The 27,788-nt window shown below is 34.8% G+C and overlaps 1 protein-coding gene across 4 annotated transcripts in view; it reads left to right on the top strand.

Moving 5' to 3' along the window:
* Window positions 1–7,019: 7,019 nt before the first annotated feature.
* LOC136801648 (glutamyl aminopeptidase-like) overlaps window positions 7,020–27,788 on the top strand; it is a 47,292-nt gene continuing 26,523 nt past the window's right edge. Inside the window, exons 1-9 of one of the 4 annotated variants that reach the window (XM_067058290.1) lie at window positions 7,020–7,258; window positions 18,699–18,824; window positions 18,994–19,333; window positions 19,950–20,226; window positions 21,636–21,756; window positions 22,716–22,870; window positions 25,689–25,802; window positions 26,785–26,919; window positions 27,629–27,694. In XM_067058290.1, the coding sequence (XP_066914391.1) occupies window positions 7,048–7,258; window positions 18,699–18,824; window positions 18,994–19,333; window positions 19,950–20,226; window positions 21,636–21,756; window positions 22,716–22,870; window positions 25,689–25,802; window positions 26,785–26,919; window positions 27,629–27,694 (1,545 nt within the window). In that variant the 5' untranslated portion in view covers window positions 7,020–7,047. Of the gene's footprint in view, window positions 7,259–8,087; window positions 8,231–17,540; window positions 17,892–18,698; window positions 18,825–18,993; window positions 19,334–19,949; window positions 20,227–21,635; window positions 21,757–22,715; window positions 22,871–23,913; window positions 24,069–25,688; window positions 25,803–26,784; window positions 26,920–27,628; window positions 27,695–27,788 lie in introns of those variants that run through there. The other 3 variants (XM_067058289.1, XM_067058293.1, XM_067058291.1) reach the window with 3 other exon arrangements.

Here is a 27,788-nt window from a genome sequence, read left to right as displayed (position 1 = left end):
CATCCTAAAATATTCTTACAGCAGTCCTAGGTTAGGATCCTAATTCAGACTAGATTTAACATTTAAGTACATACGTCTCAAGTATAAGATGTCATTTTTGTGAAATGAGTGAACCTTAATTCAAATTATTTGTAATTGACAATTTATAATTGAAAATGCTCTAAAAATGACATTCTTTAGCTTGAGTAGATATTCTTAATTTTTTGGTCATTTTCATCATGGACATTCTTATAAAGTGTATTCTTATATAAAAAAGCGCGTAGTGGGTCTGTAGAAAAGGGTTGCGAAAAAGCAGACATCTCACATCATCATCAGCACTCTCACATTTTTTTACAAAGAATGTTTTCAAAGGTTCTTAACTTTTTGGCCTTTAAACATAGAGAGGCTCAAATATTCTTATTTTCAGTATTTTGTGAGTATTTTAGTCTCAATTTCCTAAGAAATTACATATTTCAGAATTTTCAAAACAAAACCATTGTTCTTAGACTTTTAGCCTCGACACCTTTTGTTCTTATATAATTTTTGTTCTTATACAAAAGAACTGTACCCATTTTTAACCCAAAATGAAAGTACTGACTTGCAAAAGTTTCTCACACCATAAGCACCTAATTTTTTTTATGTTATTTTACTATTTTAAGTTATGAAATCACCTTGGTAACCATCATAAACAAAATAAAGTACCATACTTTAAATTATGAACCACTGATCTATAGCGTCTTGTCTGGATAGGACATCCATTACAAATATGGATGTGTCTCGTTTTATAGACAATTATTCTGTCCTGTTTTTTCCTTTTTTCGGTTGGCGGTAACCCTGTCTCAGTCAATGTCGTACCCATGCCCACTTCCCAGACAGCACACAACGTCAAAACAACGTCCATGTGACATTCATAACGTCCAAATAACGTTATTTGAACGTTAAAAAAACGTTGTGTCCCATGCCCACTTGCACCACTTTTTAATTTTGTTGATGGACATCATACAATCTTCAGACCACCTTTATTATAGAGACTCTGGATAAACATCGAATGAAACGGTGGAGAGCGAAGTATTGTCTTTCTATTGTTTCAGAAAACAATTGATGTTCTAGCTCTGTCCGGAAAGGACAACTGTCATGGCGGCTCGAAGATGTCTGATTTAAAAAAACGTTTATCAGTCCTATGTTTAAAAAGTTCTCTAGCTCTTTCTTTTTGTACATTTGCAGAAAAAAAGTTTGAAAGTAAGGCTAGCATACCAAGCTGGATACATTTGTGAAAGCTAATGTGAGAAAATCATCATTAGACAAGAAATTCAGACAAAATGCTTATAATGTAACAAAATTTTCAATTGGAAATATCTTTCCAAGACTGTCCCCAGAAGAGCTGAAATTAACATAAATAAGACTTGAGTCTCTTGGCTCCACTGTGGTATGAAAATCCTTTGGAGGCACGTGGTGGCAAGGTGGTTTTTTTGAGGTTGAAGTTTGAAAATTTCCAAAAAATTCAGCGAGGTTTGAAAATATATCACAGAATTTTGGAATGAGGATTTGCTTATCTGATTATTTTTAGGGGGCGACCAAAATCAGAGTATAAATTTTCACTGGTGACGATATTTTGTCAATTTTTCCAGTGGGAAGCTTTCCCAGTGGGTCTGTGAGAAGGGGGTGTACTAGTTTCTCACTGCAATGCCGTAGCTACTTGGAAGCAATGAATTCTTCCAAGGATGAGTTTTTCCTTATTTTGTCATTTGTTGCTTTTTTAATGCATTTTTAGGCATTCTAGAAATACCACATTCAGAACTTTTACCATGGCTTGGCAGTAGCGGAGCCAAGAGGGGCTCAAAATTTGTGTAGGAGAGCAGATTTTTATTGCACTGTAATTATATTCATGGTGCTTTCCTACACAGATTTTGCGCCCTTCTTGGCTACGCTACTGCTGGGTCCTTGTGGTGTTGATAGCTAATACCCTATCTAGTGAATAGGGTAAAGATGATTGTATATCTGTGTTTAGATCTCATGCTGATTGATTTATTCATTCAGAGATGCTTCGTCTAAAACAAACAATGTAATTAGATACAAAATAAAAACAAAAGGAAAAAGACGACACTGAACGTTAGAACAACATCCATTGGACGTACAGAACATCCATAGAACGTTGAAACAACGTTGCGTACCTGCTGACAATTTGTCTCGATTCCATCCGTGTGTCAATTCAAAGATCAGTTGTGTAAATAAAAAGTCTCATTCAGGAAAAGGCTCTGGCATTCTCAGCGGTAGGGATTAAAAGAATTTTTACGGTCACATTTTAATCTTTAATCAAACAAGACTTAATTGTTACTTTTCAAATTTCATTTTTAATTAATTGTATGTTGGTATTCTACTTAGTTTTAAAGATTTAGGCAAAGGTTGAAGTCTATATCTTGTTTATATAGTGTTTTTATGAAATGGATGGATTGGTAGTGAAATATTGCTATTAAAGTCTATTTGCTGAAACTTCCTTCAATACCGTTGGGCCAAACTAAAATTTAAAGATTCTCATGGTAAGTCATGGTAAGCGAACTTGCAATACACGGGTTGCAAAATTATATCAATGCATCAGTCAAAACATGTGATTACTCGAAAAAGTTCACGTGATTCTTTTCCCATGTTACTTGCTTTACAACTTACAGCTGATACTTTTATTAGTTTCAATAAATTCGAACTAATCAGAAATAAATGTCATGTGACAAGCATATAAAGATAACAAGTAAAAGCGTGATTTGTCTTCAGACTTTAATTTTGCAACCTGTGTATTTTCTCGGTTTTAGCTAAAAGCAAAATGGGTCACGTTTGAGTGCGTTGGAAGACTGGGTTTCTAACCCCTTTAAAGCTCTTTTCAAGATCTATATTTTTAGCGTGCTACTTTTTGAAAATATAGCGCACACTTAAAGCGAATTGAACACCTCTGTCTCACAGCTCCGGTAAAACATTTTGCTACAGTGGCGGTGAAAATTTCGATTGAATTCTCAATGGGGATAAAAATCATATTGTTCCAAGGTTAACAATTCCACTTGGGATGGCTTTGGAGTGCAATTTCTAAACAATGAATTTCGAACGGGGATGAGACCAAAGTCAATTTCTCAGTGGGGCTGAAATTCTAAGGTATTTTTTCCACCGGGGGCGAAATTATTGCCAAATTTTCGAGTGGGGCCGTAGAACTACGAAGCAATAGACGTGAGATGCACTCTGGTACAGAGTACTCCACCCCAGGCTAACCTCCGTTTCGAATTTATCCCTCCTAGATTATTCCCTTTTTAGTGACCTCGTGTAGACGATATAGGATCGTCTGTCACATGATTTGAAATGTAAGCATATTTGAAATAGCACTTTACTTTATCAATTTAACACTTGTAAATTGACGTTTTCAAGTGGTGGGGCGGTTTAATATTGTCAACTGGGTCAAAAACATTCAATAAACATTCAGTCATATAGCATAGTAGAGTCTTCGAAATGAATTTAAATTGGTGAATTTTATGAAAGAATTAATATTTTGTGGTTTCATAGGATAATAAATTCTTGATATTCTTGCACCCCCAAAAACACTGGGCGTTTTCAACCAGTTTTGATTTTAAACAATGAAACTTGTGGCAAACGCCCGGGCGTTCTACGGGTGCTTCCGTATAAAAGATTACGTCAAGAATACCAAGAACTGTACCAGTAATTGTTAACAATTTAAATTTGGCGGGATGTTAGCGAGAGCTTCCAATGTTTTTGAAATATTTTCAATGTGTACGATTTTATGATAATCTGTTTCTTGACCTTTTTAAAATTCGTTTTTTTACTCTATTTCACATTATAGCAACCCAGTGATTGAGTGATAATGTTTGAGCCATGAAGATTGAATAACCCGAAGGAGCTAAATGGGCCCCCATAGTGGTTTGCGTAAAGCGTGAATGGGTTTTTTCACTTGCGTGAATACGTGAATTTGGGAAAAAACTTGCGTGATTGCGTGAATTGAAGGTCCACTGGGGGGCCTCCTAAATGCCAATGGGGATAGCAAATATTCGGATATACTAATAGTATTAGTCCATTCAGGATAACAACATTATTTTTAACAGATCAGAATGAGATGAAAAGGTATTTTCACAACGGGGACGAAGTTTAAGGGCCCGGATGGTTTTTACCAATTTTTAACAGGGTGTCTTCTCCCCTGGTCTGTGAGATGAAAAATGCACCAGTTCGCTTTTGACTGGGGTTACTGAGACATGATGTGATACGTTTTTAAAACAATTCTTAGAATTTAGGAGAAAACCAGACTGTGAAAAAGTTCTTGAAAAAAAACTCCTACCTTTTATAATTCAAAACAACTAAGAAAGGATACACATTTTTCATAAGAACAAACTATATGAGAACATACAATTCTTCGATGACCAAAGTCAAAGCTAAAGGCTAAGAACAAAAACATGGCGAGACAAAAACACATTGAGAACATTCTTAGGCCTAAAAACTTAAAAAGCTAAGAACATCTGAAAACTTAATAATTTTTGGATGTTCTTACAAAAAACGTGTAGTAGAGCTCTTATAATATCGCAAGTGTTGAAATGTTTATGGACTTAGATATTGACAGAGAAGATTAAAATTAGACTTAACAAACAAACGATAAAGGTTAAGCTTTTCTCAACAGCGCGTGGGTAGTATTTCGATCAATCTAGTACCGTACCCATGGGGGGTTATACTTTTACGGTGTGATGGAATAAGCCCTTTTTTTAGTACGGTATTACGGGATTTGACGAAAAAAGAGACGGGAAAATGGTATTCTAAAGTTAAACAGTGACGGTGATTAGTTTTTTATGCCTGTATTCCGGTATTTTAGTCTTTAAAACCCGGTGCGGTGACGCTGATATTTGCAAGGTATGGACGGAATTTTTACGGGAAAGCGGTGTGATGTCTTATTATTTCCAAAGTATTTTAAGAGTATTTTCGTCCATTTTTTTCAAAAATCGGTTTTTTTTTTATTTCGCAAAACTCGTTCTTAATATGTTGGCAATCGCATGTAACCGCTTTCGAATCTACACGTTAAAAAATCGTAAAATTTCCTTTTCAAAGAGATTATTTTTCTAGTACCAGGAAGTTTTTTGTGTTCAATTTTGAACAATAGACGATATCGGCTTTCCGAATTCTCCCCGAATGATTACCCATGATGCATTGCATTGAAAGTCAATATCGTCCGTGAATTATTTTGCAATGCAATGCATCATGGGTAATCATTCGGGGAGAATTCGGAAAGCCGATATCGTCTATTTATTTTCCTGTAACGTTGTCTTGTCAACGTTAGTTGGCATGTGGATGTTAAATGATAGATGCAGATAAGATGGATTTTTTATAAGATACTTTAATAATTGGTCATTTGAAGTAATAAAAATGACGCGTTCTTTAGAAAAAGTAACAAAATTGTTTTATTACCGGTTAACGACCAACCAAATCGATAAGAGTTTGTTAAAACTTCACCTAGTCCCGATAAATGAGAACATTGGGTGACTGAACTACACTGAATTAGAACCTAATTTTTATAGAGGTTAGATACCCAGCTGGCACCCAACGTTGTTTCAACGTTTATCTAATCATTTAACGTTCACAACGTCCTTAAAACGTTAGATAAACGTTGAAACAACGTTGTGTGCCAGCTGGGTAATGTCTTTGCAATACTCATTGTCACCTACTTACACTATAATTAGGTTCAAAATATAAAAATGTCCCTTTAAAGACAAATGAGTACTTACATTTCCATGGAGGAGTATATTGACTAGAAAAGTGTTACTCTTAATGTATGTGTATACAGTTTTACGTGATCTATACTCATAGAACAGCTTCATTTCATTTCATCAGAGCAAAACAGAACCGCCACTTGCGAACATGGTCTCAAAGATGTCATTTCTTTTTTATTAAAACCAAACCCGATCACGATTTAGGGATTGATAGGTGTTTACGCCAAAGCTGTTGTTTTTGAACATCATTTTCCATTTCTTTTCTCTCGCAGCTTTTGACCAAAAAGCTTTGAGATAGTCAAGTGGTCCTTGAGGGACAAGGCGTCATTTTTATTATTTTAGCTTTTGCTAAAAGCGGATTGTAAAACGATTCGCCAGATTTCAAGTTGTTTTTTGGAAGAGCAAACGGCACTAATTTTATTGATTAATGTGTAAATTTCTTTTTAATGATCTTTGTCAAACTATAACTATAATTCATCACTCGTTATTAGATTTTCAAGGTAAATTGGATATTCATTGAGTAATGGAGTATGTCGAATAGTAGAGCATACCGTAGGGGCAGGGCCCGCGCCACCGGGGGGGCCGGGGGGCCATGGCCCCCCACTTTTTTGCAAAGCAAAATAAAAAATTTCTCTTCACCTAATTATTTTTTTCTTTTCTGTGCGAGTGCCAATAAAAACGTTAGAACCTTTCTAAAAGAGGACGGATGGACACTTAAATAAGTCTAATTATACTCTTTTGTTTTAAACAAACAAACTTAACAGTTTTCTTTCAGAAAATCAGAACAAAAAGGAAGCTGTTTTAGCCAAATAAGATAGGTCAAAATCGAAAATTTTCCCGCCCGTCGGCGCAAACCATGGTTGTGCCTCCTTAGTCACTATATTTTGGTTGGCCCCCTCACTTTCAAAATCGTGGCGCGGGCCCTGAGGGGGGGTTTCAGGGGTCTTAAATACCGTCGTACCGTAAAAGTGAAACCACCCCCCCCCACCCAGAGAAATGTAATTACATTCCTCTGCCCCACCGTAGTTTATGATAGTTTCTTGTTGTGACTTCTTTCAATGTGTTATCGAATAATATATATATAGGCGGTAAGCATGCATTATTATTGGAGCTTGGAGTGTATCAAAAAGAGTAGAACGTCAAATAAGAGAGCGTCAGCTATAGACTCAAGATATGTAGCCTAACCAGCTGGCGCACAACGTCAATTTAATGTTCACAAGCGTCCATTTAACGTTAGATGAACGTTGAAACAACGTTGTGTGGCAGCTCAGTGTATCATCTTCAATCTTCTTGATTTTAGTGAAAGAAAAAATAACATTCGACCAAGATGTCGAAAGCAATGGTCAACATGTCAACGGAGCAGTTGACAGTCGACAGCTCCGGTAAATCAGGAAGTGGTAGAAAGAATATGATTCTTATGATTGTCCTAGTCCTCGTTGTTGTCTTGGCAATAATCTTTGTGGCATTGTATGCAAGCAGTAACAAGAAAAATGGTAACCTCAAAGTGGAAATTGGAAAATTGAATAATGAACTAAAAGGTAAGTGTGCCCAGTTGTTTATGTCATGGCCCGGTGGGGTACGAGGTTTGCAGAGTGGGGTATGTTCAAGCTGAATTTCGAAAATGGACACTGTGAGAGACTAAACTTCGAAAAATTTTTACCCCTTTTTAATGATGTTTCCCAATCCTGTGAGAGTATTTGTTTATTTCGATGGTATCTGGGGAAATGAAGAGTACGGGTGTTTTTTATTTATGTATATTTAGAAAATCGCACACAAAACCTAGTTAAAAGGAACTAGAAAATCCTATTGATTCGGTTTCACCAAACGACTGTGCCATAAACATAAAAACTATCCTCTCGTAAACTTAGCACCTTGGGCTACCTTATCGGTCGGTAGAAAATTCGTCGTCAAAAACTTCGTTAAAAATTTCGCCGGTCAAAAATATTCGTCGGTAAAAAATTTCGTCACCAAGTGATTTTTTCGTCACTTTTTGCCGACGAATTTTCTACCGATAAGGTGCAATATTTTCTGGAGTTATGTTTCTGTTTTTCAAATGATTCCAATTTGAAAGAACAGTTGCTTCACACAAGAATTTTGTCCACCAGTATTGTTGGTTAGCAATCATGACCTGAAAATATCAAATTCAAAACTAAACCTTTGGGGTCACCTAATCATTGTCAACTCAATGTTTAAAAAGCAAGCATAATCGCTGTAAACTATAGATAAACTAACAAAATTGAATAAAATAGCAAAATGAATGAAATAGCTCGCCGAAATTTGCTAAAAAGAGCTTTTAGCTATGGTTATTCTTACTGAATTAAAAGGACACAGGCTTTCCAGAAAAAGTCTAAAAATGTGACGTTGGAGAGACTTGATATGTAAAATGTCACGATTTTACAAATTATTGTTTTTGGTAATTTTGATGTTTCCGTTATCATGCAGCAGTGATGATGATCGCAGAAAACTCGACCAGTTTTGCATGACATGGTGTTCTTGTAGACCTCATACAGGTAAAAATGATGAGAATTCAATAGATAGAGTTCCTATCAAGGCAATCTGGTACACCCCTTCTCACAGACCAGATAGGTTTTTTAGCCAATGGGGGTAAAAATAAGGGAGCAAAACTCGATGGACATTGATATTCCCGTGTTTTTTATGGCTCGGGATATAAATTTCATTTTTTTCAAGTTAGAAAATTCAGTGGGGATGGAAAAAACAGCACAATATTTTGCAGTTAGGATTTGCTTATCTGATTTTTCAGCGTAGACAAAAACTAGAGTATAATTTTCCACTAAGGACAACATTTGGCCAATTTTTCCTGTGGGAAGTGGTCCTAGTGGGTCTGTGAGAAGAGCAACTCGATCCGCTTTTTTATCTTACTGATGAACGTGAAACAATCCTTTTCGCAAAATGAACGCTTAATCATAATCATAAAAAAAGCGACGTTAGGGTTTGGGTTTGAGTTTGGTTTAACATCCCTTTTTTAAGAGTCTTATAATAAGTTATTAGCCAGAAAGCATGAAGAAATTCTCCTCATTTCATCCATCCCTAACAATTCTTAGTCTCTGGATACGTTTTAAAGTTTGGCGTTAACGAGATGGTTTATCGTGGCGCGATGGTGCGAATTTTCAAAGAATAATTGATTCTTCGTTCGAGCCCAGAGGGTCTCGTTAGTTTTACGCCTCAACCCTTCAAACCCGAGTGACGTGTATACACGTTCTAAATTAGCCAATATACCGAGTCCCACACTTAAGGCTATAACTCCTGATCACTCGATTTAAATGGGCATAAACCAATTTTTTTTATAAAGATATAAAAATGCCTTTTCAATGGTGCCAAAATCATTGTTTAACTCTCAAGTTACAAGCTTTTATGTAAAGTTGAAATTTGGAATTAAAAAAAAAAGTTAAGAAATTTCAAATTTTTCAAAAAATTTGCTGGAACTAAGTTAAGTTTTAAACATGTTTTTTTGACGACTAAACCGCAGGTGGATTTCGCAAAAAAAAAAAATTAGCCGATTTGGATGTTTTGAAATGCGTCGCAAAAACACGTCAAAAGGTTTTAATTCAAATGACGTCATCACTGAAAAAATTAATTTCTATTAATCAATAAAAATGCAATCAATACCAAATTTTGACTGGATATGAATTTTTCGACATTTTAATATTAGCTGAATTTAAACTTTTCAAAATCTTTGTGTTGATATGCTTCTTTTGCTGACCCTTTATACGAAGGTTAAGGAACAAAGGAAAGTGGTCGTGCACGTCACGCAAAAAGATGTTTAAGACCATCTTCAGACGTTACGGTTCTATATTGTTCCGAAACAAAACGTTTCCGAAATAAGCGTGAACGTCCAAAATTCGACACGTCAAAGAAAAAAGATCGAAACGGTTTCGCTCTCCACTATTTTTATTGGAACGGAACTGTCTGTTTTCTTGCTCCGAAACGTTCCGAAACCAATATGAACACTCTCGATCCGTAACGGAAATCATACCGGACCGATACGAACCGTAACGTCTGAACATGGTTTATTTAAGTCTTGACCGAACTCACCTGTGATTGATTTTGATCAAATCTATAAGGTAATAACAATTTGACACACTGTTAAACAACGGTTTAAAGCAAAACCATACATAAGCTTAATGGTCCGGCTAGACTTTTTTTCATAAACTTATAAACAAGACGAAAGGAAGCTTCTATACGTCTTTTAACAAACCGATTATTTTGGATGAAATTTCTATGGTCTAGTGTTAAACCGAAAACTAAGGAACTTGATTGCAAAAATTTAAAATGAATGAAACTTGTGGTATAAGATTTTTGTTTTTCGTACTTATCATAAACGGTACCATTTGCAACGTTGCCAACATTGATAATGTTGTTGATAAAAAATGCAAATCGAACGAGTTCAGATGTCGTTTGTGTGAATTATTGTACCAAAGAATTTGTCAATTATCTTCAGGTATAGATTTTACTGCTTTTTAAAATCGGTCAATACTTTGGGATATGTTAATGAATGGGTCTCTCTCAACAACACGGCCGGTGTTAACAGAAGAAGGATATTCTCTATATCTATATCTATAGTGTAGGTATAAGCCCCAACAAAATACAAATGGTGTACATCACTAATCCTAACTAACCTCCCACAAAAGGACCACCAACACCATATCATACCGCCAGGAGGAAGGAACCCCAAATAAGATAACAAAATGAGAATAATGAGTCAACTGATGCCTGCTGAACTTATGCTCACGAAGATGACTGAAGTGAAACCAACCCTTTATCGTATTCTTAGCATCATAGTTCAATTTAGCGGCGTTTAAAAAGGCGTTGTGGTATAGTGGACATCAACCTTGATTCCTGTACAGACGACCAAGGTCCGATTCCCACTCACAACGGTTCACTTGGCAAGTGAGCAAACCTTCGCTCGGGTCAACCCATGCCATGTGAGGGGAGTTGGGTAGTCAGTTCAAGGTGCTGACGGGATGCTTACTCAAAGCATCTATAGTTGCAAGAATGGACTCCCAGAGCCTCCTGTAACTCAAACTCAACCATAATAGATAGAATAGCCAATAGCGGCGTCCAATACATCGAGTTTCAACGGGCTCTACAGTCTACACACGGAGATACGGTCGCTTATGGGCGGAGGCGGTTAGAAAAAGGGTGGAGTAGTTTTGGCTCCGCCCGAATTCAAAGAATTCTCAGGTGTTTATCACTGGCCGTATTTACCCTGGATCCAATACTATTAAAAATTCATAGGAACGTGTGAGCAATGCTAAATTTTTTGTTTTGAAAGTCGCGCACTTTCGTTTTTGTTCATTCACTTTTTTGATTTTTTTTGCTGTAGACGCAGAGGGGTACAGCGACAGAACTTGGTTGGTTTGGACCTTATAAAAACTTCTATACTCAGACAGATGCCTGCTTCGTATCTTGTGTTCGTTGTAGACTTCTTCCATTGGATTATCACATAATACATTAGTACATTTTTATGACACTGGCAATATTCACAGTTTAGTCTTGAGGGCTGATGTTTTTTATAAAAAATGTACAGAAGCTTCTTGTCAACTGCTCTTGTTAGGATGATTGATCGCGTTAAATTTCTTTGACAACAAATTTGATTCGATAACTCCACCAAGTTTATCAATCATACTTTCTGTCGTAACAACTTTCACTGATAGCGGGCGCGGCGCCCTTTTTAACTTTTTTGTTTTCATTCAAAATGAAAAATGACCGGACTCCGATTGGAGGTTCACAGAAGTAGTAGTAGTAGTAGTAGTAGTATTTTATTTTTCATGATTGTAGTAGTAAATATGATACAAGGTTTTATGTTAAATTATATAATAAAACTAAACAATGCTAGAATGGAGACTTCATATTAGCAAGCTATTCGAGAATGGGCCACCTTTTTGTAATTCCAAGGAATACTAGTATAATTAGGAAGAATTTCTTAAACTACTGAACACGTAAAAGTCTTAAAACAGACAAATAAAAATGAAGGAGGAGAACAAAAAGTAGAAAACTAAACTTAAAATTATCAAAAAATAGAAAAGATACACAAATGAAATAGACAAAAAAGAAAAAAGAAAAAGAAAAAATATGTATGTAATATATCAATAATGAGATCATTATGAATAAATTAAATAAGTATTTAGGTATATCAAAATGGAAACATGATTTTGAAAGGTGAATTTTGAAAGTACAGTAATATTTTGAAAGTACAGTAATTCAAAGAAAAAAAAAAAAAAAAAAAAAAAAAAAATTAATAAAAGTTTTATAGCTTTACTGTCACTGTTCAATCAAAGCAATTAGTAATCAGATACAAGATAATTGTGTAAGTTTATCCTAAGTTCACAACCAGTTAAGTCAGTCAAGGGATAAGCAGGAAAATTCTGTTGTAAATCATTCCACTGGACAATGGTACTATAGGTGATAGATTCTGTACCATACATAAAAGTTCTGAAAGAGGGCCTGAAAAGAAGACGCACTGATTTCCCTCTGGTTCTTTGTTTATGTTGATAAAAGTTTAGAGAGAAGAGATTCTTGAGTCTAATTGGAGAAAAACCACATAAGATCCTGTGAGCAAGAGTTATATTTAGTAGATTTATGTGATCAGAAATTTTAAGAAGATTAAGTTCATAAAAGATTTTACTAGAGTGAGCATTGAAATCAGAAAAAGTCATGATTCGTTTGCATCGTTTTTGAAGTTTAAAGACTCTTTCCACATTATAGTTATGTTTTTGACCCCAGATTTGGCAAGCATAATTAAGATGCGAAAAAAATAGAGCATAATAAATCTGAAGTAGTGTAGATAGAGGAACAAAATGTCTGAGTTTAGAAATTATTCCATTGGCACTACTTAATTTAGAGCATAGATTGTTTGTGTTTATTTTCCAATTTAAAAAGTGATCAAGAGTTACTCCAAGGTATTTGACTGATTCGCTTAAGTTTAGGGGAATATTATTAATCGAAAGCTGAAGATTATGTTTGATTTGTTTGTGCACATTCCTGAAAAGTAAAATTTTAGTTTTAGCTACATTCAAAGAGATTTTGTTTGCACAAAGCCATATATAAAGATTTTGGAGATCTGCATTGATACTTTCTTCAATGTTAATAAGAGATTTATCTGAGTAGATTAGACTCGTGTCATCTGCAAAAAGGGAGGTTAGGGAATGTTCAATTGCATTACATAGATCATTAATGTAAATTAAAAATAAAAAAAGAGGGCCTAGAACAGAACCTTGAGGAACACCTGTTGAGATTTTACGTGCGTTTGAATTTGCACCTGAATATGAAACATATTGAATTCTATTAGAAAGATATGATTGAAACCAATTATTGGGAATACCTCTGATACCATAGAGTTCTAATTTCTTGAGTAGGATTTTGTGGTCAACTGTGTCAAAAGCTTTTTTCAGTCAATGAAAACACCACAGGAGAACTTGCTATCATCTAGTGACCTACGAATCTCTTCAGTAAGAGAGATTAGAGCAAGATTTGTAGAATGATTTTTTCTAAAGCCAAATTGTCTTTCTGAGAGAATACCATGGAAATCTAGGAAAGACATTAATCTTGAGAAAACAAGTTTTTCAAATATTTTATCAATGTTCGATAATAGTGAAATTGGACGGTAGTTATCAACATCCTGATTAGATCCCTTATTTTTGAAAACTGGGATTACTTTAATAGTTTTAAGGGAGTTTGGAAAAATTCCAGTTTGAAAAGTGAGATTTAGGATTTTTTCTAAAATAGTTGCAAGGGAGTCTGGAACTATGTCAAAAATTTTACCAGGAATACTAAAATCACCTGAGCTTTTACTGTGATTTAGGGATTTGAAAATGTTTACCTTGTTAACTAGGGTAAAGAAAAATGAGTTGCCTGATGTTGGTCTTTTTATGTATTCTTTAAAATCTCCAATGTTTGGTATCTCAGCTTGAATTTTAGTTGCTATGGTAGTGAAAAATTTATTAAACTCATTAGAAACTTCAGTAGGCTCAGAAATGATTTCGTTTTTTTTAGAAGAGTTTTTTAAGACAATATTAGACTGTTCCTTCTTCTTTTTGTATATAATTTCATTTATAGCTTCCCAGGTTTTTTTAGGGTTTGTAGAATTTAGGTAGAAATAATTTTTGAAATAATTCTTTTTGCTGGCTTTCAGTAAATTGATGATTGAGTTTCTATAAAATTTGTATTTTTGACGTAGGTTAGCTTCATTGATTGGATCTTTAGCATTGATGGATTTTTTTAAAAGTTTATCTCTGACTGACAGAATGCCCAGAACGCCCGCTGCCTAACTGCCTATCCCCCGATGGGATTAACAAATACCGTGAAGTCGGGTAACTTGCATCAGTGGAGGCTAACATAGCCCTCAAATGAATGACCTGGCTAGTCATGCATTAAAATAAAATTAATCAATAACAAAAATGGTAGAGTAGAGCTGCGAGCGGAGCTGCATAGTTCATTTGTTTTGAAATTTTGCTGCTTTGATTGGTCAGTCATTTGATGGCGATGCATGTTAGCCTCCACTGATGCAAGTTACCCGACTTCATGGTAACAAGTGTGTAACTTACCGAGCTCAAGTGACGTCAAACGCTCCATCGTTTTGCCACTTATTTGGTCTTCTTCGTTCCAGACATTCGCGTGTGTTCCACTACGGATTTTTTCATTTTTCGATTTAAAACCCTACTGTAAGTAAAGAAATTAAAAAGACAACTTATGTGAGAATGTTGAGTTTTGTTTATATGGCAGTTTGTGATGGACTGATCAGTGATAGACCTTTTTTCAAAGAGGCCATCCTGTTGAATAATTATGTACTCCAGCAGAAAAACAATGATACAACCATGCATTAATTATTAAAATATGCATGATACAGTAATTATGCATGGCTGTATCATTGTTTTTCTGCTGGAGTACATAATTATTCAACAGGGTGGCCTCTTTGAAAAAAGGTCTATCACTGATCAGTCCATCACAAACTGCCATATAAACAAAACTCAACATTCTCACATAAGTTGTCTTTTTAATTTCCCAAATTTCGTCGTAAGCGTTCACTTCCACAATAATTTATGTAATTGCAATTTCGATCAGTCCACAGTCAGGTTCAACATATACGCGTGTTTTTATTCATGTGACCGAAGTGAAAGCAATCCGGGGGTGAGTGGCGAAGCAACACAGCAGATTAATCATAAAGTAAAGAAATATCTTTTGGCATTGACAATAAAGTATAATATATTACAGCTTACATTATATCTCCTTAATTCAAAAATCAAAAATTCATTTCGCATTCGCTAAAAAAGAAAATAATAATAATGAATTGATATTATATACTAAGACGCCCCTGTCTTTTACTCTCGTCTAATTTCCCATCTTGGAACGTGAAAAACGCCCGTCCGCCCAATATCCACCTAATCACCTTGAATTTACTTTAATTGTCCTTTGACTTCCAAAAAATAGTATTTAAAAACTATGAATTTATAATAATTACAAAAAACAAAAAGTTTGATACTTCATTAGTGAAAAATACAATAAATTCCTAGTTTCAATTCTCAATGGGCGTTTTTCTAGCGCTTCGTTTATCGCGCAATTTTTGCGTCACACAAACTTTCTCGACCGCTCGTAATAATTCTCCATTGTCAAGTCAGGATCGATGGTGACGTCACCTAAGCATAAAAAAGAAAGAATTTCGTCAGTTTTATGCATATATTAATTTGCGAGATATTCTATTCGCCGTGCGATTGCACTTTTCGTAGACTAGTCGGAATACCTTCTTTTACTTGCGGGATTGATGGTAACTTTTCATCTTCGTTATTTTTTAAATGAAGCACAACCGAAAAAAAGCAAAACTTCAGAAAGCTGCATATTTCCAGTGAGTAAAAGATTCTGACAATTAACATAATTGATGATGATGATTTTTTTCGGTCAGGCAAATGTCTCGTATTGGGGGTTCTAGTCTTGACCCCTAAGCCTACGCAAGATTGAAGCGTTTGGGTAAACGAGACAAAACTCCAAAAAAGCTGGTGTTTTGAAGCGCTTCTGTGCGATCGAAATATTGCTCTTTGTGACGCACTGCTGATATATAGAGAAAATTTTTTTCCTCTCTGAAGCTAAGAAAAGAAAATTAGTTTCAATCAGAGATTCTGACCTTCCTATATTATTCCTATCTGCAAAGAAGGGTGTCGAAATTAGAAGAGGGATGTCGTTGACCAACTTACGGTACTCGGTGCGAAAGAGAAATTGTGTACCATTCATTAACTCAAATCGAATGACTTTGGAGGTTTGTTGAAATGGTGGCCAAATTGCCGTCCCATGTTTTATCAAATTGTCCCAAGTTAGAGCAGTTGACTGTAGCTATACATTGGGCTAATCCATTTTTAAACCATACATGGGTATTATTGACGATTTGTTCCAGGGGGGGTCTGAGCCTTGATTTTCCAAGGGGTTTTTGCTCATTTTTCAGATTTTCCAAGGGGCTTATTAAAGGTTTCCACGGGGTTCTCTCCTCATAAACTGATATCAATAGTCATTTTCCAGGCCCTTTTTCACAAAATTTCACTTTCCAGGGACATGTCAGCTCCTAATTTCCAAGGGATTAGTTTGTTATCCAAAATTTCCAGGGAGGGGGTAGTGAAAAAAGTTCGTCAATACCCCTGTACAATTTTTTTTTGGAATACTGTAGCCCAATTTTTTTACATTTTTATCATCATCAAGGGGTTCAAGATTGCCACATTTTACACAGCCTTTCTTTTATGGCGATTGAGGCCTTTCAGTGTCTTGCCTGAAGGGCGGCTGTAAAATCTCACCCTTCATAAAACACCTCTTTTACATTAATTTGGTCTGATGTCGACATCCCTCTTCTAATTTCGACATCCTTCTTCCGTCACCTAATGCAATGTAAAAATTATGGTAGTTTTCAGTTTTTGAGACATGCCATTTAACCTCCCCGAGAAGGGAACTAGACCTCACGAGTTAGGCTAACTGTTATGATCACAAATCCTCAAAAGGAGCCCCATCCATGAATAAATCCTGGGATGGTGCACCAACGACTGGGTGTATAGGGGTCACTCTCCTTTGTTCCAGGAACAAGCTCACTAATTCTTAGGGGTGTGTCTACTATAGGCTCTGCCTCCCCTGCTGCATGAAATTTGCATCTTCTTTATTAAAGAATTTACCTGCTTCTAGATTGATATTGACACCTGCCCTTATGCCTAAAATTGTTGTTTTTGGCAATCTTTTTCTGTTTATTGCAAGGTAGGAAAAGCCAAATGTATTCTTTAACTTGCCAGATGGCATTTGTTGATGACTTTAAAATTTGGTCAATTGCCTATAAAGGTCTATGGTTAGCTATCGAAAAATAATTCTAACATTTTTCTGAATGAGCCGACTCTGGATTTTTGACCTGGAGGTAAAAAAAGTTAGAAAGTCTCTGTAAGGGTCAACAGGTTTTTTTCCTTTTTTGGTTCTCTTTCAGAAAAACCAAATCCAATTAAATCATTCTTGAGATTGTTGTTGAGGCACTAGATATTGGAGACTTTTTATAGCATTATTTAGCTGTTCACCTGATTTTTTGTGTTCAACAAATTTGTTAACATAAATCTAAAGTATAATGAGATTCCAGACAAAATTCAATCTGTCTGTAACTTAGGCTAGACTTTCCTATCCTAGCTTGCTAAATTTTATCATATGCAATGAAAAATGCAAAGACTTAATTATCACAACAAACTTTTACCTCTACAACAATGATCAAATCATTTAAAATGTCTAAACATATTATCAGTTGCTTATCGTTTATTGAATAAACATCAAATCTCAAATGATATCCCTCTTTCAGATAATCATATATTTTTAAAAAGGAAATCATCTATGTTGATCCAAATCTGAAATACAAACAAGATTTTGTAAAATCATGGGAAATCCATCAATTAAGACACAAATCTATACATTTATGAGCTGACATTGTTGCAAAGTGTGTTTTCATTATGGCAGAAAAATATGAAATTGAAGAGAATTCTTCATTGACATTTCAAGACTCTCCACGTCACAAGAAAGGATTTTTTATTAGCAAAGGCCAACTTATAGTCTGCCTTTTAGCTGTGATATGCTTGATAATAATTATAGCTGTACTGTCTGCTACATTCAGTTGGTATGCAGCCAAGAATGATAATACTAATGGGAAGTCAGGTACTGTATAACTAGTTTCATAAGACCTGTATTTTTTTTATTTTTTTGGTCTATGAACATTTGCAGATGATCTTTCATTTCAAATTTAATCATCATTTGCTTATAATGATTAAATTTTTAAAACAATTGCGTGATTGTGTGAATGGGAAAGCTTTGCGTGAACAAAAATTTCGTAAATTGTGAAAAAACATTGTGTGAATGTGTGAATTTGGGAAAAAAATTTGCTTGATTGCATGAATTGAAGGTCCGCTAGGGGGGGGGGCTCATAAAGGAAGCATGTTAGATAGAATTATGGTCATACCGTAAAATCGATAATCAATTAAATAGTTTCTGTTGGGTAATGTGTCAAAGTTACGGTGAAAGGAATTAAATTAAAGAGAAAATGTTTTTAGCTATAATAACTATTTTCCTTCCTTAATAAAATAAAGTTTTGTGAAACAATTTCTCATTCATTGAAAATCAGACAGGGTCTTTGCAAATAACAATTTTATCTCATTTTTGCAAATAACAATTTAATCTCATTTTTGCAAAAAACAATGTTTTCTGTTATCCATAAAGTACAAAAGTATGCCTTAACTCATTTAAAGTCATGATTTAAAGAATTTCTATTTACAATACTATCTGTATAAATAATTTGTTCTATTTTGAAAATATTTGTTTTAACGCACATTTCAATGTCTAAAAGTGTTAAAAACCAGACTCCAAGTGATTTATGCTAATATTGTTATAAAAATATAAATAATAAGATTTATGCATCCATTACAATTTCCAATTTCAATTTCTATATCCAATTTTTTTTCTTTTCAGATATGAAGAAAGGCGGCTCAAATAAAACTACCATGGCTCCAACGACTGTCCCAACAACACCAGGAACAGAAGTTTATCATAATATTCGTTTACCCAAATACATTAGACCCATTCATTATGTAGTGGGTAAGTTTTTTCATTAAAGTGTCAAAATGTGCTCCAATGAAAAATTTGCTGGAATACTCTCTTTACAGATTCTGTTATTAGTTTAAGAATTTAAAATTTCAAGCTTCTTGCCATCAATTACATTCATACATTAGGACTTTTCCGTAACTTACTTTTAATTCTCTCTCAGCTTTGGAAATTGATATGCAGCTAGAGTTTGTAGATGGTACAACAAACATCAAGACCGAAGTCTCAAAACGCTCAAAATATATCATGGTGCACGCTATGAAATTTAATAATGTTAAAGTCGTTGTAAAAAAATTTGATACTCAAGAAAAATACCCCCTTGAGAAAGAGCATGGTGATAACGGCGGCTTTTTATACAAACAAAATCTTTATTTTGTTATTGAAGCTCATGATTATTTTGAAGTTGGAAATTATTCTTTGGAATTCAAATTCGATTATAAATTGCGAAAAGATTTGGCTGGATTTTATTTGTCTACTTACAATAATACAAAGGGTCAAATTGTGTAAGAAATCATTTTATTTGAAAATGTTGTTATAAAAAAGAATCTTATTTCCAATCAAGCTATTATTATAATAACAATTACAACTTAAAATAATTTTCAGATAAGATTGATAGAGAGTAAGGCACTATAAAAGGTAGCTAAAGTAATTTACCAGGAAATTTTTGTTCACCTTGACCAATTAAGTATGGCACTCCGCAACCTCAAATTTTTGCTCCTACTGGTGGTACAGGACTGAAAAAAATTCAGCAATTTCATATGATACCAGTGGGACTTTATGAAAACTTCTCTGTGAAAACTATAAGTTGAAGGTTAAGTGTTGCTACGATAGTGCTCTTACCAACAAAAGAAGTATGATAAAATTTCAAAAGAAAAACACATAATTTGCTATACACAAGGATTTTTTAAGCACTTTGTGCTGGAGCCGTTTTTGTAAACTTAGATTGAATTTCTAATATGCCTGAAAGAGAATTTCCTCAGCAAAACTGTACATTTAGGAAGCTGGGGAACTTGTGGGTGTTCAGAGGGCAAAGCTCCCAAAAATTCTTGAATATATAGATAATAATTAGTTATTGTTGCTCATAAACAACTCACTGAGGAATTTCTTTTTTTTTCACAGGAAAGTCGCCGCTACGCAATTTGAGCCTGTGGATGCCCGTTCAGCATTCCCATGTTTTGACGAACCAGCTATGAAAGCGACTTTTGATATCTCAATGAAACGAGATAAAAGTTATCTTGCATTGAGTAACATGCCGGTCATCAGAACTGAAGCTGATGGAGATGAAGTGACCAATTATTTCCAAACAACTCCCATTGTATCCACTTACTTGATCGTCTTTGTGATTTGTGATTTCGAAAAAAGAATGGTTGTTGCAAATACTAAGGTTCCTACTAACGTAAGTACACGTTTTTTTATAAGAACAAACGAACGTTCAATGGCAAAAATATCAAGAATAAGTTAAGAACAGTTTAAGACTTTATAGGCTCTAAAACATCGAATTTTTTCAAAAATTGCACAAAAATACTCACAAAATGGTGAAAATAAGAACGTTTTCGAACTTCTACTGTATCCAAGCGAATACTCTGGTCGCGACAAACCTAAGTACATCATGTTATTCATTGAGAGATAAGTAAAGTAAAATCTCAGCAACCGCAACCGCTGTGGGAGGTGATCTGATGGGTCTTCTTTCAATAACTATCTACTCAAAGGTAGGAGAGGGCATCTTTTTGAACCTACCTGGAGGTCCTATAAATTAACCGTTGTCCGTCCGTTCGTCCGTCCGTTCAGTCTGTTACCGGCTTTTTTCGAGATTGGCTCATTATTTTTTTCTTATTTTTGGCACAAAGATGCAAAATGGCAATGCCTAAAATGTGACGGAGCCCAATTTTCGTTAAAAAAATTTTTCCGGCCAAAAATACTGGAAATATGCCGGAAAAACTTTTTTTTTGGCATTTTCTCCAGATTTTATTTAGTTTTTTCAAAGATGGGTATTAACAATGCCTAAAACATGGCCGAGTCCGCTATTTGAAAAAAAAAGAAATCGCCGTTTTTCTGGATTTTCATTGGACTTTTTCCTTATAATTGGTTGTTTTTTCATTCAAAACATTATTAATAGCAACGCCCACCATCAAGCATGTTTCAATTTTCAATAAAATTGATTTTACTCTCCTTCCCTCTTCCCCCATCAACAATCAATGATAAAATTTAATGTTTTATGCATTTTCGCAAAACGGTATATCGTCTGACTGATTGTTTTAATTGTTCTCCTTATTGCCTTATTATCTAGCTTTCATCATCAGGTAGGTCCATTCAGCATGTTGCTTGTTTTCATTTTCTCCACATTGCTATCTAACTCCCATCATCAGGTAGATCCATACAGCATCTTGCTTGTTTTCTCTCTGTTGTGGCTAACTTGTTTCAAATGAAAATAATACAATTTTCTCTCTCTCTAATTCGATCTTCAACTGACAAAGCTCTTTTCTTCGAATTAGAGAAAGATCTGATAGACAGAATTCCAGCTGAGGGGGCCAATGTTTTAGTTCGAATTTAAAAAAGATTTGCATTGTAGAGGTTCGAATAGCCTATACTAGACGTCACCCGCGTTTTTTTTACGCAATTAACGTCTATTCCACTTTGCGACTTTTTCGAATGTTTTGAGCCCAGGTTTCTATTTTTCGAAAATCGTCAAAGTGGAACCTCAATAAGAAACGAGATGAAAAATCCCGGTTTTTAGTGAGGTGCTCGCTAAGGTTCAAACTGTATAAAGAATGTTGACTATAACAACCTTTCTCTTTTTTCTTTTAGATGACATATTACGCACCAGCTGCTCAGATCGATCAAATTGGATATGCAATGGAAGTCGGCAGCAAAATCTTACCACATTTCGAAGAATTTTATAATGTCTCGTATCCTTTGGAGAAAGCAGGTATTTTGAATAGATTTACAGTAATTTTCTATAAAAATCAATAGACATTTTCATAGGTTACATCACGAGCAACGTTTACCTCGCTTTCAGAATATTGCCATGGTAATTGATTCCCAGAGGAGTTCATAGTTTACTCTATTTATAAAAGTAACACTTGAAGAAGAAGGGATATTATCACATTTGGCAATGGTTTCAAATTGAGACTGTCGTTGCACTCAAATTAATTTATGAAAAGGTCTATTGGCAAATGGTAATTGAAATTTTTAGTCCAAAGATTCCATCCATGAGCCTTACTCCAAAATGTTATTAGTAGCTTTTCAAAAATATTAGCTACTTTTCAATTTCATAAAATATTCAGATTTTCCATTCAATGATTGATTTTATTTTTCGTTTAAATACTATAATAAATACTCTATATAGACTTCAAAAAGTTAATTCCCGAAAAATTATCAAAATTGCAATAAAATATTTGCTTATTATTTGTGTGTGAAAAATGCTCAACAAAAGCAATACTTTACGTATAAATACACTTGATGGGCTATTCGAGAAATAGTTTGTGCCCCCTATGTTGAGGAGGTGTCGCATCCAGGGTGGTCTGGAAAATGAAAACAAACATGGTCTGGTTTTTCGAGTGTAAAAATTCACTAAAATGAGGTGAAAAATCCGGAGTGGTCAGTAAAACCGGGTCAAAAATGCAGGGGGGGGGTTCCTGAAAATTTTTCAAAAAAAATCCAGGGGCTACCTTTCCCAAAAAAGACTTCCTCAACATAACCCAGCTGGCACACAACGTTGTTTTAACGTTCATCTAACGTTAAATGGACGTTGTGAACGTTAGATAAACGTTGAAACAACGTTGTGTGCCAGCTGGGAAAGAGCATATAAATTTTTCCTGGAATAGCCTAATATGTTTAGTTTTGCCAATAGATTTTTCTACAACTTTTGTTTACAATTTTTAACAGATATGATAACTATCCCTTCAATGTCTTTTGGTGCAATGGAACACTGGGGCTTGGTCACTTATCGTCTCAGAGCTTTGTTGTTTGACCAACAGAATTCTGCTATCTCTGATAAATATTATATCAGCAGTATTGTGGCACATGAGTTAGCACATCAGGTCAGCGTTTTAGAACAATTAGTATACGAACCATAGATTTATAAAGCCCGAAGGGCTAGATGTCGTGTTTTAAGCCATCACAGGCAATAAAAATTAAATATCGGAAAGAATTTTGCTGCTATTGTTTTCGAAAACCTGCGAAGCTTCTGATTGGTCGAGCGCTGAAATTATATTGTAATGTCAGGTGACCTAGGTAGGATTTCCTACCTAACCACGACACACTTTTCACACTAAACACGACATCTAGCCCTTCGGGCTTTATAAATCTATGATACGAACACCTATCAACCAATATCAGCACCGTCAGCTTTTGAGGAGACTGGTAACAAAAACAATACTGTCTTTTCGACGAAAGTTTCGAAAACGCAAGTGTAGGAGCGCTCTACAAAAGTTAGTAGAACTAGTCGAATGCTAGAAATAGTTTGCAATTCATCGCAGAAGTCCCAGGAAAATGTGTTTAAGAGTTACAAGGGGGAAATTTGTTTGGTGTGTTTGATTTTAGGCAAACCCGACCGCGCTGTTAAAGGTTGATATGTGTTTTTCAGATTTTGTACAGAATCAGTATTTTAATCAGATTTCTACGTAGTTCCATAGTAAGTCAGAAAGGGATTAGCAATCATATCTGTTAAGACATTATAACAATCTAAAAACATCAAGAATCACAGATGAGATGGAGTTTTTATGAAATACTTTATTAATAATTGGTCATTTAAAGTAATAAAAATGACGCAATTAGAGAAAATTTAGCAATACTGCTGTGTTTTTCATAATTAATATAATGAATCCTTATTTAAGTAGATTTTGAAAAGCAATACTTTATTAAACCTGGATCTACAATTATCTTGGAAGCCTTCAATTTTGGGAATTAACCCAAAGTTTTTAATAACGGCTTGTATTGTGCATTTTGTTTTTAAAATGAATTGGTTCAAATTTGCTAGACAAATCACTCAGTCTGTTTTAAATTTTTTTCGAGATTTTTTTCCATTCACGTTTCATTCATTCATTTTCCAGTTTCCATTCATTCATTCACTCCTTTTCAATAGATATGATTGCTATTCCTGATTTTGCTGCTGGAGCTATGGAGAACTGGGGCCTAATCACTTATCGCGCACGTGCTTTACTTTACGTTGACGATGTTTCCAGTATTTCCAATAAATTATATGTTGCGGGTGTTGTGTCTCATGAATTGGCTCACCAGGTTTGCTTGAAAGTTTCTTTCCCTTTGGATCTTTACAAAATGAAGTTGAATTTTTCTAGAAAAATAGAAGAATTTCAATATTATTGAAGTTAAAATCATCATATTTATATTTCTGTGCTAAGTTTCTTTGACAAAATTCAGTAATGGCGCAAAATTTGTGTAGGAGAGCAGATTTTCATAACACTGTAATTATCTTTTATTATTGCCGACCCAAAAAAATATCAGCGTTTTGATTGGTCGAGAGCATCGAGATATTTGCGATATTTCATATTTCTCTAGTATGGAAATATGACCGCGTTGACTTTTGGGGGACTGGGTAAGCGGCGGGAGAAAAATCAAAACAAAACAGCCGAAAAGAACTGACTTCGGAGAAACTGACTTGGGAGTCAAAGGGAAAACGCAACAAAAATATTTTCAGATTAACTTTTACTTTGGAGTTCTTCCATAAAAGACACTAAAATCAAATCTGATGAACTAAGAAATTATAAAACTACTTGAGACCACCCAAATATTTTCAGCTTTTGGTATAAAATTCGTTCGTGTGATAAACCAATAACAGTTTTTTATCCATGCATACAAAAAAACTTGAGATATTCTTGAATGTTTGCCAATAAAATTTCTCATAACATAGCAAGGGAAGTGAAATGTCTTGTATTAAACCAAATGACGAGTGATTTTTATAAAAGTTCTCTCCTAATTCTCGTTCTCGACGAGGTACGTCCTTGAATTTTCAACTCAACAATCATTACATCTTCCTTCTAAAATTCAAAACATTTAAAGCTTGACGATAATCAAGAAAGTATACAAATTGTATTGCTCCTGAAAAAATGTTGTTCTTTAACCATTATTACAAGCATACATTTCCATCATGGGACTCCTTTCCTCTGCTATTCTTTTCCATGCATCGAAACAAAAACATAGAAAAAGACTGAATGTTATCAATCTGATTAATCCAATGATGAAGGGTTTCTTGTCTATCGAAACAATACTGTACACCATCTGCATTTTGAATTATCAATCTAGAAACTTTCAAATACATCTCTGAAAAATCTGCAACTCTTCAAAACAAAACTTCTGGATCGATAAAATGATCGAAAAATGCTTTTCTTTTTTGTTTTTGTGTGAATATTTTCTGCGGGAACATATCGAATTTTTTTGTTCGAATCTAACGTTCGAATTAGATTTTCGAATAAAAACATTCGAAACTACACAGAAGAAAGAAGTAAGGCGGAAGTAAGTTTTAAAACAAAAACAAAAAGAGATTTTTATCAGGACAATTTTTTTGAGTCGACAATAAATTAGTTATCACATGACTTCTCGTGCAATACTCGATATTTTACTCGTTCCGAGATTTTACCGATATTTTTCCTCGCCTAAAGGCTCGGAAAAATATTACGGAAAAATCTCGGCACTCGTAAAATATTTCTCGTATTGCACTCGAAGTCATGCGATAACTAGTACATACCATGAATAAATAATTACTTTGTCATAAAAATCTGCTCTCCTACACAAATCTTGCGCCTCTCTTGGCTCCGCTGCTACTGTTAAAAGTTTATTTTTTCCTTCATCGAAAATTGGTATATTGGTTAACTATATTTTCACCTTCCCTTCTTCCTACAGTGGTTCGGTAACATTGTGACGATGGATTGGTGGAGTGATTTATGGTTGAACGAGGGGTTCGCATCTTATGTCGAATATATTGGTATGGATAAAGTGCACCCCGAGTGGAACGTTGTAAGTGGGTCAACTTTTCCTTCAGATTGAAGTGGAAACTTTCTTCTGAATACACAGGATGCAAAATTAAAGTCTGAAGTTAAATCACGCTTTTATGCGCTTGTTACATGACATTTAGTTCTGATTGGATCGAATTTATTGACACTAATAAAGCTATCAGCTGTAAGTTGTAAAGCAAGTAACATGGGAATAAAATCACGTGAACTTTTTCGAGTAATCCATTGTTTTGATGACTGCATTGATATAATTTTGCAACCCGTGTATTAGTCTAAAGCGTTAGTAGACTACTAATCAAAACAACTCTTTATTAAAGAACTCTTCTGCAATCAATATTTTCATTGCTGAAAATTCCCTTTGTAGAAGTGTTTACTTTAGAATTGTATGAATGAGTTCCTATTCAGCCTTCCTGACAAACGCGATCCCCTACTACTTTTCAACTTTTGCAGAATTTCACCTACGCTATGTTTTGAGATATAAGAACAAGAATCTATTAATCAAACAACAGAGAACTCACGAGGGTGATAGTGGGGTAGTTCTCTGCTAATAAAGGCGCTTACCACGCCCATTGGTTTATCCTTGGGAGAAATGGGCCATTCCATTTTGTGTCCATACATGGGGGTGGACGAACATTTTCAGGGGGTCTAAAGGAGTGTTTTTTCATTTTTCCAGGGGGTAGAAAATTATTTTCAAATTTCCAAGGGGGTAAAGACAGATTTTAGTTCGTCCACCGTCACTTTAAGGTATGAAAATAAAGGGGGAAATTTTGCAAATTTTTCCATTTTCCAGGGGGTATCCACACATTTCCAATGCTCTGCACTCTGCACTGTAATGACTTGAAAAGGTTCGTCCAACCCCCTGTTTGGAAAGTTAATGAAATGGCCCAATACAAAATCAACAAACACAACAACGACACCTACAAAAAACTTATGAAAGCAATAAAAATCGAATTTGACATTACTTTATCCTCTTTGCTTTTCTTTAGACTGATTTCCAAGTCATCAGCGATGTATCCCGAGCAATGAGACTTGATTCTCTCATTTCATCACATCCTATTTACATCGAGGTCGTTAAACCAGCTGATATTAGTGAAATCTTTGACGGTATCTCTTATTCAAAGGTAACTCAGCAAATAATTGGTTACATTTTTTTTTAAAGAACCAGGACATTTTTGTTGAGGCTTGGTTGTTCTTATATTTTTACACATTTTTAAAAATTTGACCCTTAATTTTGCCAAAAACTCAGCCGTTTCAGGCTGAGGGTACTCTGTATCAGAGTGTATCGTAGTACACTATGTGCGCATTGTCTGTTTGATAAATAAATTCCCGCACGGAAACGTCTGCGATGAAGTATGATCAATAGATAGCAACACTTCTCTCGTCGTCTCCCCTCTCTCACCCGCTCTCCATTGCAGCGGTTGTTTTGAAAAATCTCAAATGAGAAAAGACAATGACAACAGACCCTCTACGGCAACGAATTTTGAAACTTTCCGTAGATATCGGGTCTGTGTACAGACTAGGCTGAGGGTTGTTCTTGAATTTTTCTTTTTGGAACTTTTGAGCAATGACGCTCATATACAATTGTTCTAATAAAAAAAGGGTGTTTAATTATCCTGATCGCTATTTTAAATTCCTTCTGAAAAAACTTTTTCGACCATCCCCCAAATTAAATCCCTATCAAAATTTCTTATTTTAAGATGATTTAGACCTCTGTTAAAAATATTTTTAAATTTGAACTAAACTTTTGACTTTGAGTATCAAATCAAATAAAATTGTCCGCTTTTTTTTTATTTGAATTAATTCAAATTAAATTTTTGTCTTAATTCGTAGGGTGGATCAATTTTACGAATGTTGGACAATTTCCTCGGTGCAGAAGTCTTCAAGAAAGGGTTGAACGTAAGATTTTTTCGAAATCAAACAGATGAAAGCTTGATGATTTTTTATTAAAGTGTTTGTACCCATCTGGTACTGTTTCTTCAACGTTCATCTA

Source organism: Clytia hemisphaerica, unplaced genomic scaffold (genome assembly GCF_902728285.1).
Source record: "Clytia hemisphaerica strain Z4C2 unplaced genomic scaffold, Clytia hemisphaerica genome assembly, whole genome shotgun sequence".
Classification (NCBI taxonomy): Eukaryota; Metazoa; Cnidaria; class Hydrozoa; order Leptothecata; family Clytiidae; genus Clytia; species Clytia hemisphaerica.
The sequence above is the reverse complement of the archived record's forward strand: the minus strand, read 5'-3'. Positions and strand labels throughout refer to the sequence as shown.